General features: G+C 39.1%; 1 protein-coding gene across 1 annotated transcript; it reads right to left on the reverse strand.

The window, feature by feature from the left end:
• Positions 1-7592: 7592 nt before the first annotated feature.
• On the reverse strand, positions 7593-10173 carry LOC149253521 (uncharacterized). The gene is made up of 3 exons (XM_089454519.1): positions 9744-10173; positions 7908-9636; positions 7593-7830 (listed from the first exon to the last, which is right to left on the reverse strand). The coding sequence occupies exons 1-2, from the start codon at positions 10171-10173 to the stop codon at positions 8192-8194; spliced, it is 1875 nt and encodes a 624-aa protein (XP_089310645.1). The 3' UTR covers positions 7593-7830; positions 7908-8191.
• Positions 10174-17470: the final 7297 nt, after the last annotated feature.

Consider the following 17470-nt stretch of genomic DNA (forward strand, 5'->3'; position numbering starts at 1 on the left):
TGTTAACTCTTTCAGTTTGTGGAATGCATAACTTTCCAAAATTATACAAGAGTTGGTCCTTAACATGATAATCCAATTCTTCTACTTGTTTGCCATGACTTAAGGTTGCATATACATCTTTAAAATCTAAATCTTGAGCATATTGTTCAATGTAGCTTTCATGCATTACTGAGTTATGCTTAAGTATAGTAGATGCATTTATGATTGGTCTAGACAGCATATCTGCAACCTTATTGTGTATGCCTTTCTTATATCAGATGACAAGATGAAATTGTTGTAGGAAACCCATCCACCTATAATGTCTTGATTGCTACAATTTAGTTTGTGAGTGAAAATATTGAAGTGGTTGATGATCTATATGTATAATTGTTTCTTTGCCCATTAGTTAATGTTTCCAATTTTTCACACTCTACATTAATGCATACAATTCTTTATCATATGTGGGATAATTAACTATTGCAGAATTAAATGTCTCAAAATGATAGCATATGGGTTTACCGTGTTGCATCAACACTGCTCCCATGGCATAGTCACTGGCATCTGTTTCAATCTCAAATGGTCGTTGAAGATCTGGCAATGCTAGTACTGGTGATGTACTAATTTTTTCTTTTAAGGTGTCGAAGGCTTTCTACTGTTTGCCTCCCCACTGAAACACCTTGTTCAATCCTGTTAAAGCATGTAAGGGAGCTGCAATCAAGGAAAAGTTAGCAATAAACTTTCTGCAATATTGTGTTGCTCCTAGGAAACTCCTAACTTCTATAGCAAATTTGGGTTTAGGCCAATTCACAATGACTTTGACCTTAGAGGGATCTATCTTCAATTTACCACCCCCTACAATATGACCCAAATAATTCAAAGATGTTTTCCCAAATTCACATTTAGATAACTTCACATAGAGATTTTCTCTTTTCAAAACATCTAAAGTCTGCTTTACATGCTTCAAATGTTTTTCCCATGTTTTACTGAAAACAAGAATATCATCTAAATATACAATTACCAAATCATCAATAAAAGGTCTGAGTACATCATTCATAACTCTCATGAAAGTGGCAGGAGCATTAGTTAAGCCAAAAGGCATAACCAGCCATTCTATTTAAAGTAGAATGCATCTTTGTATTGAAAGTAGTCTTACATGCATCTTGTTCTACAACTCTAACCTGATGATAGCCACTATGCAAGTCTAACTTGGAAAAGTAAACTGCTTCTTTCAACTGATCTAATAGATCATCAATGCGAGGAAGAAGATAACGATTCTTGATCGTTATTTTATTCAGTGCTTTATAATCAATGCGCATCCTCCACGAACCATCTTTCTTTCTCACCAGTACGATTGGAGATCCACATGGTGATGTGCTTGGTCTTATGAACCCTTTATCGAGCAGCTCTTGTACCTGCTTCTTGATCTTTGCATTCTCTAAAGTGGATAACCTGTACATTCCGATGTTAGGTAATGGAGCATCTTGCTGCAAATGAATATCATGCACTATTTCCCTTTTTGGTGGCAGACCTTTAGGTTCTTGAAACAGGATATCATATTCTGAAACAACTTTAACTAAATCAACTTTTTGTTTAGTATCACAACCTTCAAATACATTGGTTTTATCAGGGTTCTTTTCCTTTACAACCATTAGTAAAAATTTCTTGCATTAATTTACAATTCTTTTCCTCTGCCCTGAGTTTATGAGAGAATAGTTATTTTTGAGTTGATGAGCTCTTACAACATATTCTATTCCATCTTTAGTGAGCTGATACTTATTTTCAGTTCTATAGAAAATGGCTTTTCTATCATACAAGTAAGGACTTCCTAAAACTATACCACATATATCCAAGGGAACTATATCTAACTCAACCTCATCTACAAAAGTTAACCCAATAGCAAACCTAAGTTTACATTGTCTAGTCACTTGTAGCTTAGCTTTATCACATAACCAACCTAATGGATATGGCTTCTTGTGAGGTGTTGTTAGTAAGCCCAACTTCTTTACAATTGTTTCAGAAATCAAGTTTACTTGTGATCCACTATCAAATAAAGTATCAATCTTTTGGTGCTTGGAAATAACTCTAATATGAAAAATCTCATGTCTTTTCCTCTCATTATCTTCATTATCAATAGATTGTGCAAAATTACTTGTAGATGCTTCATAATTTTTATCTTTTATACCTATGGTTGTGATTGTTGTTTCATCACCTGAGTCTGACCCCAAGTCTTTATGAATAGCAGCAGTAGTCTTCTTCTTCCTGCCACCGAACTTCTTAGGTTTCAGCTCCGGATGCAAAGACCAATAGTGTTCATCATCGTGTCCATCCTTCTTGTAGTGAGTGCATGAAGGTTTGTCCTTCTATATAGCGTTTGCCTTCCTCTCCTTCCATTTCAGCTTCTTCTTTTCCTTGTTATTGCTTGTGGAGGGTTTTGATGATCCCCCAATCTCTGGGTTCACATTCTTGCCTCTAGCTTCTAGATGTGTAGCCTGAACTGATACATCATCTAGGCTAGTGGGATTAAACATGAGAATGGTGTACTTCAAATAGCTATGCAGACCACCTATATACTTCAACAAAGTTTCAGGTGAGTCTAGAGATATGCCTAGAGTTAAATCTCTTTTTCTAAATTCCTGGGTATAGCTTTGTACACTTTGGCCCTTTAATTGGCGAAGAGTTTGCCAACTCATCATTTCTTGCTGCATATAAGCTAGAGTATAGAACTGTTTTTTAATGGCAGAAACAAATTCATTCCAGGTAGAAAGAATTTTACCATGTCTCTTCAGATCAACTTGTGTCTTGCCTTCCCACCACACTAGTGAAGTTCCTCCAAGGTGAAGGCTAGCCAGTTGAATCTTTCTCCTTTCTAAAGTAATGTTCTGCACCCTGCAATATACATCAATCTGTCTAATCGAGTTATCTAGCTTTTCTACATTTAATTCTCCATCATAAATTGGCAAATCAAATTTCACATCTAATTTAATCACAAAAGTTTTCTTCTTTTTCTTTTCAGGGCTAGTTTTATGTGGAGAAGACGATGAGGATAATGAAGGTGATGGTGGAGTAGATGGTGGAGAAGGCCTCTCTTCTTTTCCTTTGCCTTTTAGATGGGCATCTAAAAGAGGTTCCTCTGCTCCTTTATCTGGTTGAGATGCTGAAGTGCTTTCACCTCGGCCTTTCTTAAATTCCCGATACATCTCTTCCACCATGGCCTGAAGTGCCTTAAAACCTTCCATAAATTGAGATTCTGCTCCCAAGGGAGTTTCTTCTGCCATTTTCCTCCAAGGATAGACTCTTCCAATTTCTGGATTGGCCTCAACAAGTTCTCCTTTTCCCAGTTTGAGCTTTGACCTAGTTAGCATTCAAGAATCCAGCACAAGTTTGTCTAACCTTAGCAAACTAAAGCTCTAATACCACTTGATCTGATAATGAGATCTTAGATTAATATTAAGGTATTACAGACTCATGTGCAGGATTTGCCTATATTACTTAGTGCAACGGATCGAAAAGATTGCGAATAATATAGATAATGAAGCAGTTATAGAAACATAACAGATACACACATAACACAAAAAATAATCAAGGAGTTCACCCAAAACTCTTGGGCTACGTCTCTTGGTCTAGCTTTCAGTGGTGACCTCTCTATTATGTCTTCAAGAGCAGAGTTTTTACAAATGTGAGCTCAAATTGAGTCTCAACACAACAAGAATAAAATAGCAGGGCTTTACTTGGATCCCCCAAGTCTTTCTAGAGTACACAAACTCTCCCTCTCGCTCTCTGTCTCTGTTTTCTCTCTGTCTCAACACTGCCTGCCTTTGTCTCTATCATTCAGTGGCTTTTAAGCCAATCGACACTTGTCTGTTCGTTTTCCCTTTCGAGCTTTCTGGCTTCTAGTCTCTATTCGTTCAAATCCCCTCTGAGCGTTAACCGATCATGGTGTAACATCTTCAGGTATGGTAGGCACCTATTTTGTAATGGAAGGGACTATTGGCACGTTGAAATCCCAAAACAGTCATTCTCTGTTTACACAGAGAAATACACAGAAACACTGTAAAAATTCACCCAAACGCTTTTTATCGAACCTGAAATATTATCAATCCCGCCCTATAATCCTTTCGGATCCATCTTCGGGCGCTATCGCAAGTGATCATTGATCCAACAGTTGCTATTGATTTCGGGTGGCTTATGCACACGGAGATTACCTGCCCGAAAATGTGGTTTCTCTCTCCAACGCCGAGCCACGTGGCAGCCAGTGTATGGGCTCAAGCGAAGCTTGTCCAATACCACTTACCGTCAGAGGCCCGCTCGAAATCCCGCTCGTTACAGAACTCAAAATGTATATCGCTACATGTATAAACCTTTTCGGGTCCGTTTTATCGCTCCATTCACATTTCCTTTTTTTTTCGTTTATTTAACGAAAATGCGACTTTACATAGAAAAACTCCTTTTTACAGAACTCAAAATATATATATGTATACCCATAAGACCGTCGGGTCCGGCTTTATCGCAAGTCGCATATGTATCGGCCCTGCTCCTTTGTATCACTCCGATGCGATATATCGCAATCGCATATCGCATTGTCCCTGGGCCTTTGGTAAGCGCTCCCTCGTGTTGATCCTTGTCGCAACTTTCATATGGTAGCCTCCGATAGCTCTTGCTTTCCACCTCCAATTGCGATATGTCGATCGGATCTGGACCGTTGATCGGCCAAATCCGACGGCTCCTATGCATTTTCGCCATTTCTTCTTATTTTTCCTTTGCAATAGTGTTTTCCACCATTTGCTAATGTTTTCCCCTTGCGATAGTTTTTAAGTATATGAAGACTTAAAGGGTTTTAGGATCCATTTTGGATCAGTTCTGTTTGACCAATGTATGAATTTCCATAGGTGCAAGGAATGTGGGAAACCCTTGAACCTAGTATGGTGTCATATATATCTTTGGTCTATTGGAATAAATCTAACCTTTTTCTAGGTTCATGGGTTTACTAATTTCCTTGCTCATGTGGCAAGTCATACATTGGTCAAACAAGATGATCTTTCAAAGCCCATATCAATGAACCTATGTCACACGTTATTTTGTCACACTTGTAAGAAATGATGTGGTACTCCTATCCTTCGCCATCCGAAGCATAATTTCCATCAATCCCTCAAGAATTTGGAAGAGAAACTCACTTAGGAAGATAAGCATATTATGAAAATACCTTTTAAAACCCTAATTTTAAAGGTTGTTGCAAGTGGGACCATTATTATCTACAACATTTCTAGGTTGTCACATTTTGTATAACTCATGACATGTGACATTGTCGCATTTTGCATGTTCAAAAGGTGCAACATTGTTTTAACAAAGGTAAGAATAAAAAGAATATGAGAAGCTTCTATTCTAGAAGCCGCATAGATGGCATCTTCTCCGATTGGTTTGAATCTGGCTCGAACTCCTTACCTTGTTGGATCTCAACCTCCATCCCTTATCCTCCTCCTATCCCTTCCCAAGTCTACAAATAAAACCATCTCCCATTGAGATGACTAGTTAGCAAAACTTAAGGAAGCTTGGTGAAACTCTGCTCAAATTCCCATCTTTTGATTGCAAGACTTTTGAAGGCAAGGCTTGGAATGAAAGAACAAACTGGGAGGAGATTCACAACATCAAGGCTCAAGTTGCAATCACTTCTTTTATATTTAACTCAATGATACATTTCTTTCCCATAAACATTGTCTACATTTGATAGTTTTATTACATATTTCTTTGATCATATGTATCGGTCTCTTTTCGAATCATATTTTTTTATTAGTGCTTTGATCTCTTGTTTTTTTGTTCTATCTACGAGCTTCTTCTTCGCGAGGACTACAGATAAAGCTAAGAGCTAAAGATTACAAGCAACTAGCAAGGACAAACATCGTTTAACAAGGTTCAAAACATTCATCTCTTTGGTTGTTCATGTATGATTTGAGCAAAATAGACGTAGGGAACTTTTTCTATTAATGTTTGTTTTGTTCTAGTTCTAGTTTCCAGGCCTAGGGAGGTCGCCTTGTCCACAAGGGGGGTTTGTCTGTCAACAACATATTACAAACACTTCCCAAAACCACATCTGCAAATCAATTATAACTGAGGCCTCATTTAAATCCAAAGATCATATTTTCTGTGTTAAAACCAAAATCTTAGCCTCACCTAACCACTACAATTCATGCATCATTAGGAAGTTGTAGAAATTGAGAAACACCATGATAATTTCAATCAAGCAATGGTTGTAGACTTAGACAATCCTGTAAACCAATTATTCATGAACTAAACCACTAGTCCCTTCTTGCCTTATGGTCTTAATCTAATATTATATTTTTTTCTCCAATATTTCCCACCTACAACACTCCCTCCCTCCATTTTTTTCTTCTCAAAACCCACATTTTTACCCCCTTTTCTTATATAGTTTTTTATTACCCTGGTTACAATTTTTTCTCTTCTAAAACCTGTCTTCATTTTTCATATTTTTATAATTCTTCTCCTCCTTTTTTCCTACTCTTAATACATATATTTCTCTTCTTTTAATATGGTTATTACAATTTCAACAAATTTAATATTATTTCTCCACTTTATTTCAAAAATCATTTTCTTATTAATGGTATCCTCCTTATTTTAAGTTGTTTATTCAAAAGTATTCCTTTTATCATTTTCTATTTACCTTAATGGTTAATTTCCTCTCTTTTCTTTAGTCATTTTAATAATTTTTAAATATTTTTATTTTTTCCAACATCTTTTACCTCTCTTATCTTTCTCTATTGATTAATTTCTCAACCCATGCCTATTTATTCCTCTCTCGAAACTTGTTTGGATCATCACAACTGATTTTGTCCCTGATAATGGGTGGAGTGTCCCTTGGACACAGTGGATGTTTCAAAACCATTACACAATTTACTTCCAAAAACCTATGATGACAATTACCATTGCCATTTATCTTTATTGTTCCATAGTCTCTTTCTATAATTAATATCTATCATCTAAATCATTGTCACAATTATCTATTCCATTGATTTTTTAATGTTTTTGTAATTCAAATCATTGCAATGGTATATCAAATAAAGGTTAAGTTGATTCAAATCACTATTATATTAATTAAACTCATTTTATAGATACTTTATTGATGCAAATCATTGTCACACTTATTCATATCATTGTTACATTGATTAAACTCATTTTATAGATGGTCATTGTTGATGCAAATAATTCTTACACTTATTCAAATCATCATTTTTGTAATGACTCTAAACATTTCATGTTAATATAACTAAATCAAAACCTATTACATTAATTGAAAATTTTATTGCACTTGTTCAACTTAAAACAAGGCTTAATAGTTGCAATTTTTCACATAAACCCAATCCATGAATCATTCTTGTTTCCTAGTTATAAAACCTTGTAGGTTTCAAACACTTAAATAACATCATTCCTAGTAAAAACACCAAAGAATTCAAGAGAATTTTAGGACTTTAGCATTACCCAAGTCTTTATAGAATAAATATAGTATTTAACAATTTTATAAGCTGAAAATTTTGGTTACTCAACAACAACATCAACCCTAAGCACCACAAGATTTCAAGGACATTTAATGGTTGAAGCATAAATTTGGTGGGGTTCTCGATGATGACAAGCTCAATTTTTGGATGCACAATATTGAAGCTTTTTCCAAGACTTTATGGAACCAGGTCAAGGCTAACATTCTGGTAATTGAAGTTCATTTCGAGGGTTTCACTTGTGGGTAGGCACACCCTATATTTGATGAATAACAACCAACCCTCAATATGCCTGCTTACACAATCCGGTTATATCCCGAGACCTGCTTTACAACAATTTAACGATCACCTTAAGAGTGAAAACATATTTTGACCAACAATTTCTTAAATACGATTCTCGCTTATACTCGAATCTCCTACGATCACCTTAAGAGTGAAAACATATTTTGACCAACAATTTCTTAAATACGATTCTCACTTATACTCGAATCTCCTACCATTGTCAGGAGTCGAGTTCAATTGCTGCACATCCTCAATACCAATGAATAGAGTTTCCGATGACTATAATTTTGAACTCTGTAAATCATCGGCTACATGATACCTCCTAGTTTTGATTCATGGGGTCTCTGGTCTCAGAGGCAGGAATCATCTTCAGTCTAGGCACTGCATGGTTTTGAATATGGATCATACGATCTCCGACATCATCAAGTTTATGCTTGAATTTCTCCATGTTGGTCTCTGCCACCTCCGCCGGAAGACTTTCTCCTTTGCAAAATAGAACACCTACTGTATCTTCTAGTCTTTTGATACTTACCATCTCTGTTTCCATCTACTTTTTTCTCTTGTGTAAGCAGACCATTTTCAGTACGCAGATTCAACAACTCATTCTGCAAGATTGCCATTTCCTCCTTGAGTTCTCCATCTCCTTTGATCGCTCTATCAGATTCTGCCTTGATACCTGCGATCTCTTCCTTGAAGCGGAGCAGGAGTTGCTCAAGAAAAACAATTTCCTCTTTGAGACTTATCTCCCTGTCCTGCTTCATTAACTGTTGTTCTGTGAGTGATTCCGTCTCTTGTTGGACGCACTCACATTTTTTTAGCAGAAAATGCAATCGCTGCTTACCCCAGGTGATTTCATTCACCAGTGAAGCCCTTTCCGCCTCCAGAACATGCGTAAACTTTTCCTGCTTCAGTATGGAAGCTTTGAGGTTTCCTATCTCCCTCTTGAATTCACTGTTCTGTTTTTGCAACTCTTTTGATTTCCTCTGAAGGGCACGGTATCCTTCTGATGTCCTGAGCACTTGTTCTGCCAATAGTTTGTTGCGGTTATGAAGGGAAGCAATTGTTACTTGGGTATCTCGGTCTTTGGTCTTGTTCTCCCTGGCATAAGCTTCTAACTTGTTTGACAATATCATGTTTTGCTCTTTTAGGTCATTCAATTCCTCTTGCATTTCACTCAGTATTCTGGCTTTCAGTACCAATTCTGCTGCCATGATTTCTTTCTCCCTTCCCAAGGTAGAGAACATAATGTGAAAGTTCTTAAGGTTAGTGAACTTTGCTGAGAGCTCCTTTTGTAGCTTCTGATTTTCTTGTTGTGCACCTACAAGCTCTGCTTGCAAAGTATTGACATCACCTTGCTCTGCCATACTTATGTTTTGTTCACTTGTTAATCTGGCGTTTTCACAGTTGGATTTTGCAAGTGATTGTAGGAGATCCATAATTTGTTTCTGTTGGATCTCAACAAGCTCAGTTTTAGCTTGCAGTTCCTGTTGCAAAATCGTAATTTTCTCTTGCATTGAATCAGACTGCCCTGACTTTTCATTTATAAGATCCTCAATTTCCATTAATAAATTAGAGGTGCCATCTCTACAACTCTTCATCCCCTGCTGCTCACAGGTTGCTTCAGCTCTAAGGCTGCTCTTGCCTTCCTCCAATGATAGTTCTTGCACATTGATACATTCTTTCTCAATATTTTTCTTATTCTGTCTACTTACCACAGAATTCAGCTCCTGCTGCTCTGATGATATACATGTCATTTTATGGGCTTCCAGTGTGGAAGCACCATCCCATCCATTATTTTCTATGTCAGATGTTAACCTTTTCGCCCCATCATTATTCCCAACAGGCCTTTGCTCTCTTCTTCTAAGCTGACTAACTTTTTCCGCAAATCTTCAATTGCGATCTGAAACTTCTGCCCTTTTGTGATCTCATCCTGTAATTCTGCTTCAATCTTGATGATTTTTTTCTGGAAAACATCAGTACTTTCTGAAGATTCATTTTGTGTTAGTGTTGAATCAGTTTCCTCTTCTAAGTCAGTGTCTCCCACGGTCTGGAAACTGGCAGTAGGCTCGGGTGAATTCATTTTCCCACCCAATTCGCTAATTGTCACGCTATGAGGGATCTCATCATCTTCTTTCAACCTGGGAGTTTCCATATTCAACTGTCTGAATTTTTGCTCCAGAACCCCATACTCATCTTTCTTATTCTCAGATCCAATCATTGGCCTTTCTTCCCTCTTTTTTAAGTTCTGGAGATCAGGCTGCAATTTCAGTAGGTTCTCTATCAGGGTATCCGAATTTGCAGTGCCATAAATATCATCTGAACTACTATGACAAATATCCACGGAGCTTGATTCAAGCCCGTCATCAGACCCAGCTGCTCGGCATTTCTTTTTGCCCTGTTGACCATCCATACCTTGATAAGAAACGAGCACTGTACACTTAGGCCAAGTACTTTTAGCACATAAAGGCACAGCCCCACATCTAGAAATTAAGTTCATGTTATATTTAGACCAAACAGAGCCATGCCTGAATTTATTTGATCTTTATCCAAAATACTTCATAGATACTAATCTGCCAATTAGGAATACACAAATAGCAGCACTGCCTGAGATAAGACCAGAATGTGTACCTTGAAAATTCTCCTGAAGAAAATTGGAATCGCTAGGACTAATATGATTTTCCCAGGAAAAGCTGCAAGTAGCCTTCTTCATTGGATGGGTATTAGAGTCAACCAATATGCTGCTTTGGCAAGTATTTGAACGGCTGGAAAGCCAAACAATCCGCAAGCACCTGGGAAACAAACCTGTATTTAGATGAACAGAAAACATTGGATTGAGGAGGAATCAACAAATTAGAGATAAAATACTAGAAAACCATATGTACTAAAACATTTGAAATAGGAATGGACTACATAGCCCACATAAAGTAAGTTTGGCCATTTACCTAAAACTATAGGAAAATTATTACTGTTTGGTCATACATAACAATAAATTTGTAGAGGGTATAATCTGCAAGACTGTGTAAGAAGAAACAGCAATCAACTCGGCAGAAAGATTTCGATCGATAACGAATCCAATGGGTAATTCCCTTGAACTTTCAAAAAGTAACAGATAGGTGGGCGCTACAGGAAAAAGGCATTGTCCAACTATTATTATTCATTTTGGAGTTTCTTCTTGGCAAAATAATTTTCGGTGAAAACTTTGATCTCAAATTTTTTTTAAAACTGAAGTTAGTATTCCAACAAATTCATAAAAAATTACAAAAAAATCAACAAAAATGCACTAGAGAATCCTAATATATAACAATTCGACTTCGTCCGGCAAAAGTCATAGTAACTGTTGGATACCTATAGTAATAGGTTTCATATTTCATGATTGATTATTGAAAATCCAAATAGGCTCTGCTTTGTTAGCACAAAGATCCCATATTTCCAGGTAATCAGAGGTGTGTGAAATTACTTCAGATATTGAGGACCTTATTACATTTTTGTGGATGATTCAACAGCCTAATCTGGATCAGGCCATGTTTCAATTTTGAGTTGTAGAATAGAGAAAGAAGTCTGTCCAAACAGCTTAATCTTGGCAGACAAGTAGTTCAGGTAGAGAAACAAAGGTTCCCAAAAGCCTAATCTGGGACCTTGGAAGAGATAAGGGTAGAAGCAGATAGAGTAAAAAAGGAAAAAGCCAAAGAAAAGAAAAGGCAATTGAGGGTTGCAAGTCTAAGTGCCCCTCCAAGAAGAAACTAAAAAAATGTTAGGTGAAATAGTTGGGTAGGCAGTTGTGGTTGCAGAAAGGACAGGTTCACCATTACATAGTTGTCAAAGATATTTTGCCAAGGCAATGGACATATCAGCAAAAAAGGTGGTGAATTTCATGGATTCACAGCAGAAAGCATCACTAACTTCACTTTTTCCCCCTTACTCCATCATTAACATCCCCTTTCTCAAAGATTCCCCTCCTTCACTTTACTAACTCCTAATTCTACTATTTAACTCCCTTATTCTACCCCTTGCCCTAATAGTAATAACACTAAGGTGTATAAAGCCCTAAATGTTATATATTCCCTCCCCTAGGCATAATAGCCGAGAAATCTGCAAAGAGGGATCATAGTGGCATCTGGCCACCATGGTGAACCTATCTCTGATACTCTCCCTTTGCTGCAGATCATTTCCCCTCAAAAAATACCTTTGCATGGGTATAAACCCCTCTCTAAACCCCTCTAGCCCACAAACCCTCCGCAAACCTTATAAAAGGCAAAATCCCGCCTTCAGCATGCCCCCAAATGCAAGCGCGGGTGGTCAGAGGTTGAAACATTTGAAAACCTTGTCAAAAAACCCATAAACGTTAAATTTTTCCGCCGCCCTATCCGCCGTGCACCTTACACCTCCGCCAGCCGTCGGATCAAGCCCTCCAGATCCGACGGCCCACCACAATATCGGAACGCCGTCCACGTCCGCGCGTTAACTCCCGAGAACATGACGTTGCGCCTCGTCATGCCTCTGCCACGCGTCGCCCGTTAGACCGTCTCGGAGCTCCCTCTGACACCCTGGGCGCCATACTCTAACCGCCCCGAGAGACCGTGACGGTTAAAGCCTTAACCGTAACCTTCACGGCTTAACCTCCGCCCGTCCGCTGTTTGACCGTCCCGCCGCGTCCAGCTCACCGCTGACTGGGCTGCCACCTCACCCCCGTTGACCGGTCGTCTGCTGCCACGTCCTCCCCGATGACGTCTGCTGACGTCACATCACCGTGACCCACCAATGACGTCATGCTGACGTCATCCTATAAAAGCGCCAAATGGGTAAAAATCTCATATTAACCAAATTTCACGCATTTTTTACCATTTCACTGTTATTGTCTGCTGAACTCTCTGTTTAACCGTTTCTGCCCGGATTTCCGCCAACCTGTAAATTCAACAAAGGCGACCACTCCAGCAACTGCAGTACACCTTATCACGACTTCTGCACGTCAAGTTACAGGTGCCTATTTCCTACAGGAGGCAAATTGGGGCAGCCACCACAACACCAGCAACACAACAGCGAACTGCCGAGCAGACAACCCAAGCAGCAAGCAAGGACAAAGGCAAACAGGTGGAACAACCACCTATATTAACAGAAGAACAGGTTGACACCTTGCTACAGCAGCAAGAAGAAATGGAAGAACGGGAGTTGGGGCAGCAACAAGATAAACCACAAACTAGTGGGCAGCAGCCATTACAGCAAAATAAAGAGACAGATTTGCCCGGATCTACAAAACAGCAGCCCCAAACAGAGTTGTCTCCAAGGACAGACATCAATGTGGACAGCTCAGTCCTCCAAACACCTCAAAAGGAGGACTTAACCAGAAGGAGAGAGAGGTGAAAACCCTTAAGAGAAGGATTGCTGAGCTGGAAAAAGAGCTTGCACTGGAAAGGGTGACAGCTGATATGAAAGCAGTGTTGTGGAGCAACATTGGGAGATCCATTGCCAAACAGTGGCAATACATTGAAACCATGGATGAACAAATGGTGCTCATCACCAAAGCAAACAAGGAAATACAGAGAGCAAGGGCAAGCCTTGGGCACATGCCAGAAGCAGCTACCAGGATGATCAATATCCTGAATTACAAAACCAGCACTCAATTGGCTAGCATGGGAATCAACAACAGGACAGAAACGATTGCCATAGCCAAGAGAGTTGTTACATTGAGAAACTTGGTTGGAACCTTGGAAAGAAGGACACAGGACATGCAGACAGAAATTAACAGGTTCCTGGAGAAGTTTGTAACACTGCAGAACAGAGGCCTCCCCAACATTTTGAGCAGCGTGGGAAGACTGCTCACCCTGGACAACTATAACAAGAGAATTGATGCACATGCAGTAGCAGAGATTGCAAAACCTCCCAGCACTTCAAAGGACACAGGGCCAGCCACAGGGCAAATGATGTATGACAGAGTGGAGAACCTGTTTTTTCTCATGAATGAGATAGAGCATCTGTTTGATACACCACCCAATTTCTTCAAGTTCACAGAAGCAGATGAGACTCTAGGGGCAATTTTGGCACATCAACTGCCCACACAGGATGTCTGGAGGCATTTGACCCAGACAATTTTAACGGGACAGAACCAATAGCGCAAAGGGAAAGAAGCAGGTACATACAGTGACAATTTTGGGAATTAAAATTTACAGAAAAAGCAGAGGCTGAGCCAACTCAGCCAGACCAGTCACTCACCACCAGCAGCAGTCAAAGTCACAGCTGACAGGTCCGAGACATAGTGTACCAGCCTACAGTCGGGTTTTCTATGCATTAACTCCAAATATTCAGACCGACTTAGCTATTCTTATAAAGCTAAATATCTTCTGACAGAGCATTAAAATGCCTGTGCTGTGTATTAAATGTGTAATAAATTTTCGACATAATATCTTAAAGAGTTGGTGAGAATGTAAAGACTGAGATAACGCAGAACTCAGATATTTCTGTAGACCACCGCTAGTATATATAGACCCTTCACAGATGCTGAAGGGGTTGCTGGAATTTTCTCTTGGATAACTTCCATCTGCTGTAATATTTTCAGAGAATTAATACAAAGGAGGAATGGAACTTCCAGAAGTTTGGTGTATTTGATGTCTTGTGGTGAAGGATGCATGTTACAGGATTCCATGGGTGTTGCATAAAACTATAAGTATTCTCAAATCTCTTGTCGTGTCTGTTTTGAGTCTTTTGTTCTCTTTGTCGTTCTAATGTTTTACACTTGATAGCAAGGTGAAAGGATAGTACCAGGATTTAACCATGTTTACCCTGGACTCAAACTGAGCTATTATATATGTTTTCCTCATATACAGTAACAGAATTGTAATTCTTAATTGCTGCAATTCAAAACTGTGTTTTTATTGTAACAGTCATTCTCAGGGATTCAACTTTTGCCCCTAAGACCTCTGTTTTCTCTTCTTAAAGCTATCTGTTGGGAACATATAGATAAATAGTGAAAATTCTTAAATGCTTTCACTGTTCGTGCTACCTGTTACCAGTCTTTTAATCAAAAATCTGTTCTATTAAACACCCAAATGGCCCTGTAAGTTCCATCTTTCATCTCACAGATTCAAACACACTAAGCCACAGACTCCATTGCCCAATGATATTCAACATATCTAAAAACTACATCACTGAAGTCTAAGGGAATTTCATCAACCGAAACACAAACATGACCTGTACTCAATACCTAGCCTAAAACACCATCACTGCAGATATAAATCATAAAGAGAGAGCCCTCTCTGATCACTGTTTGGCTAGAAACAGTGATTAAAAGATTGGTTAGTGGTTACCCCGGCCGTATTCCCTTGGGAGTCATAGGGAACAACCTGGGTGTTAACATAATTGGCGACTCCACTGGGGAAGAACTATTCAATTACTATCTATCTTCCAAAGCTTTCATCAAGCCTGAAACTAGCCAAGACATCTTAGGACTGTTTCTCTAATACAGGGGCAGTCTTAGGGAAGAGCTAACTAGGGAAACTTATCCTAGCCTTGAAACATATATAGTCATTCCAGAGTTATTATTTTGCCCTTGTAAATACAAAACTTCTGTATAAAGTTCTGAAAGAACACTTAGAAGCTGGCTCCTAAAAGAAACCCAAGGCATACTAGGGCACACCCTGACCCTGATCAACCCATCATTGTTGATAACCCAAATATCATCCCAAAGAACATAAGGAAACAGCACAAGCAGGATAAATCTGCTGATTCAGATATAAGGTCAGACCAACCCATCCTCATACCAACTCCTTGTAAAGTCCTTTTCCGTTCCACACCTAATTCCCCTAGTTCATCATCAACACCTCAAAGTCCTCCTCTCCCATCTTCACCTTCTGCACATAATCTTTCAATCAATTTCCCTCTTGTTACCCCTGTTATACCTGTGATACCAGCTGGTCCATTTGTCCCTATTAACCCTATAAATCCCATAAATATGGCTAACAGATATGCACCATTGCAGATTCCAGCCAATGCGCCAGCTCTACCCCAAGATTATCAAACCAGACTCTCATTTTTTGATTCCCATGGCCCTTTGACAGCCATCCAGCATGCAAAAAAGATGCAAGACCACTTTGAGACCTATGAAATTGATGATGATAGTGTCAGGATGAGAATTTTTGTCCAAAGCCTAACTGGGGATGTCAGAACTTGGTTTAGATCCTTGAATGCAAATTCCATTGCAACCTCTGAAGTTCTATACCAGGAATTTACCAACAGATGGGAGAAAAAGAGAGATCCACACCATATACTGGGTGAATATAATACTATTAAAAGAGGTCCCCAAGAAACGGTGTTGGAATATTGTGCTAGGTTTAACAACATATACAATGCTATTCCCCAGAACTTAAGGCCCCCTCCTGATTTAGCCCTTTATAACTTCCCTGATGGTTTTGACTCTGATATGGCCTATCAGTTGAGAGAAAGAGACCCTCCAACCCTTGCAGAAGCCCAAAGAGTTGCAGTCACTGTAGAGGCCAACCTAATTGCCAAAAGAAACAGGGCAAAGCTGGAAAAGAAGGTTGGTTTCAAAGAAGAGCCCTCGGGCTTCGATCAGAAGTTGGATGCAATACTAAACAGCATGAAAAGACTAGGTGAGAGAGTGGAATCAGTAGAAAGAAAGTCATCATGGGAAGCACCACAAAACAATACTCCTAGAAACCCAAATTTTAGGAGAACACAGAACCCCAATATAGGAAAAACAGGTGCTGACCAAGATATCAGACCACCTTTTCAAGAAAATTATGCAGAAACTTCCTCGGCTAATCAACTCAATGAAGATCCAGAGATCAATTTAATAGGTCTGGATGGTAAAAGCCATATTTTCCTAACACAAGAAGACCATGATGAGGATGAGAACAAAACATTCCAAACACAATCAGGAGAATCCTTTGACTTTAAGCAAGGATATGATACTGCTGTCTATGAAGTCCATAAGCAGTACAAACTAAGAAGTCGGACTGTAAATGCAAATCAGCCTGAAAAGGTAAAGGAGAAACAGCAGTCTAAAGAAGCCTCAGTCACTGAACCTAATGACAAAACAAACTTGCCTGCAAAGGAAGTAGTGGTTGAGGAGGTCACTGAATTTCTGTACACACCACAAGAGCCCACAGCAACATCATCCTCTCACCCAAATCCGAACATCACCCCTCAAGACATGGACATGGGGGGCAGGTTCCAAAATCAAGATGAAATCCAACAAGAAGATTCATTGAACAAGGAAAGGACTGCTGTCCGTGACCTTAAAATGCAGGTGGATAAACCCTTTGACTTAGGAGTAGAGATTGGTAAGTTAAAGGTAGCAATTCCCCTCTCAGAGTTAGCAAAGCATGACACATACAAACAACAGATCAAAAAATCCCTTCAGCTCACCAACAACAAAGATGATGTAAATGTGCTAGATGACACTCCAGAATTACTGTTTGGTCCAGAGGTAGATGGAAAAACAGTAGTCACAGGGGTCTTACCTTTTTATGTCAGTTTGCACGTTCATGATAAAATACTGCACAATGCAATGTTTGACTCAGGTGCATCTCATAACCTCATGCCAAAAGCAGTCATGGAAAGATTAAATTTGGATATAACGAGACCATACAAAGACCTGTTTTCTTTTGATTCTAGTCAAGTAAAATGCCTGGGCCTGATTAAGGATTTATGTGTGTCCCTGGTCCAATTCCCCAACAAGACCATTTTAATGGATG

Source organism: Pinus tabuliformis, chromosome 7 (genome assembly GCF_031772625.1).
Source record: "Pinus tabuliformis cultivar Carrire ecotype Pingquan chromosome 7, CPIR1, whole genome shotgun sequence".
Lineage (NCBI taxonomy): Eukaryota > Viridiplantae > Streptophyta > Pinopsida > Pinales > Pinaceae > Pinus > Pinus tabuliformis.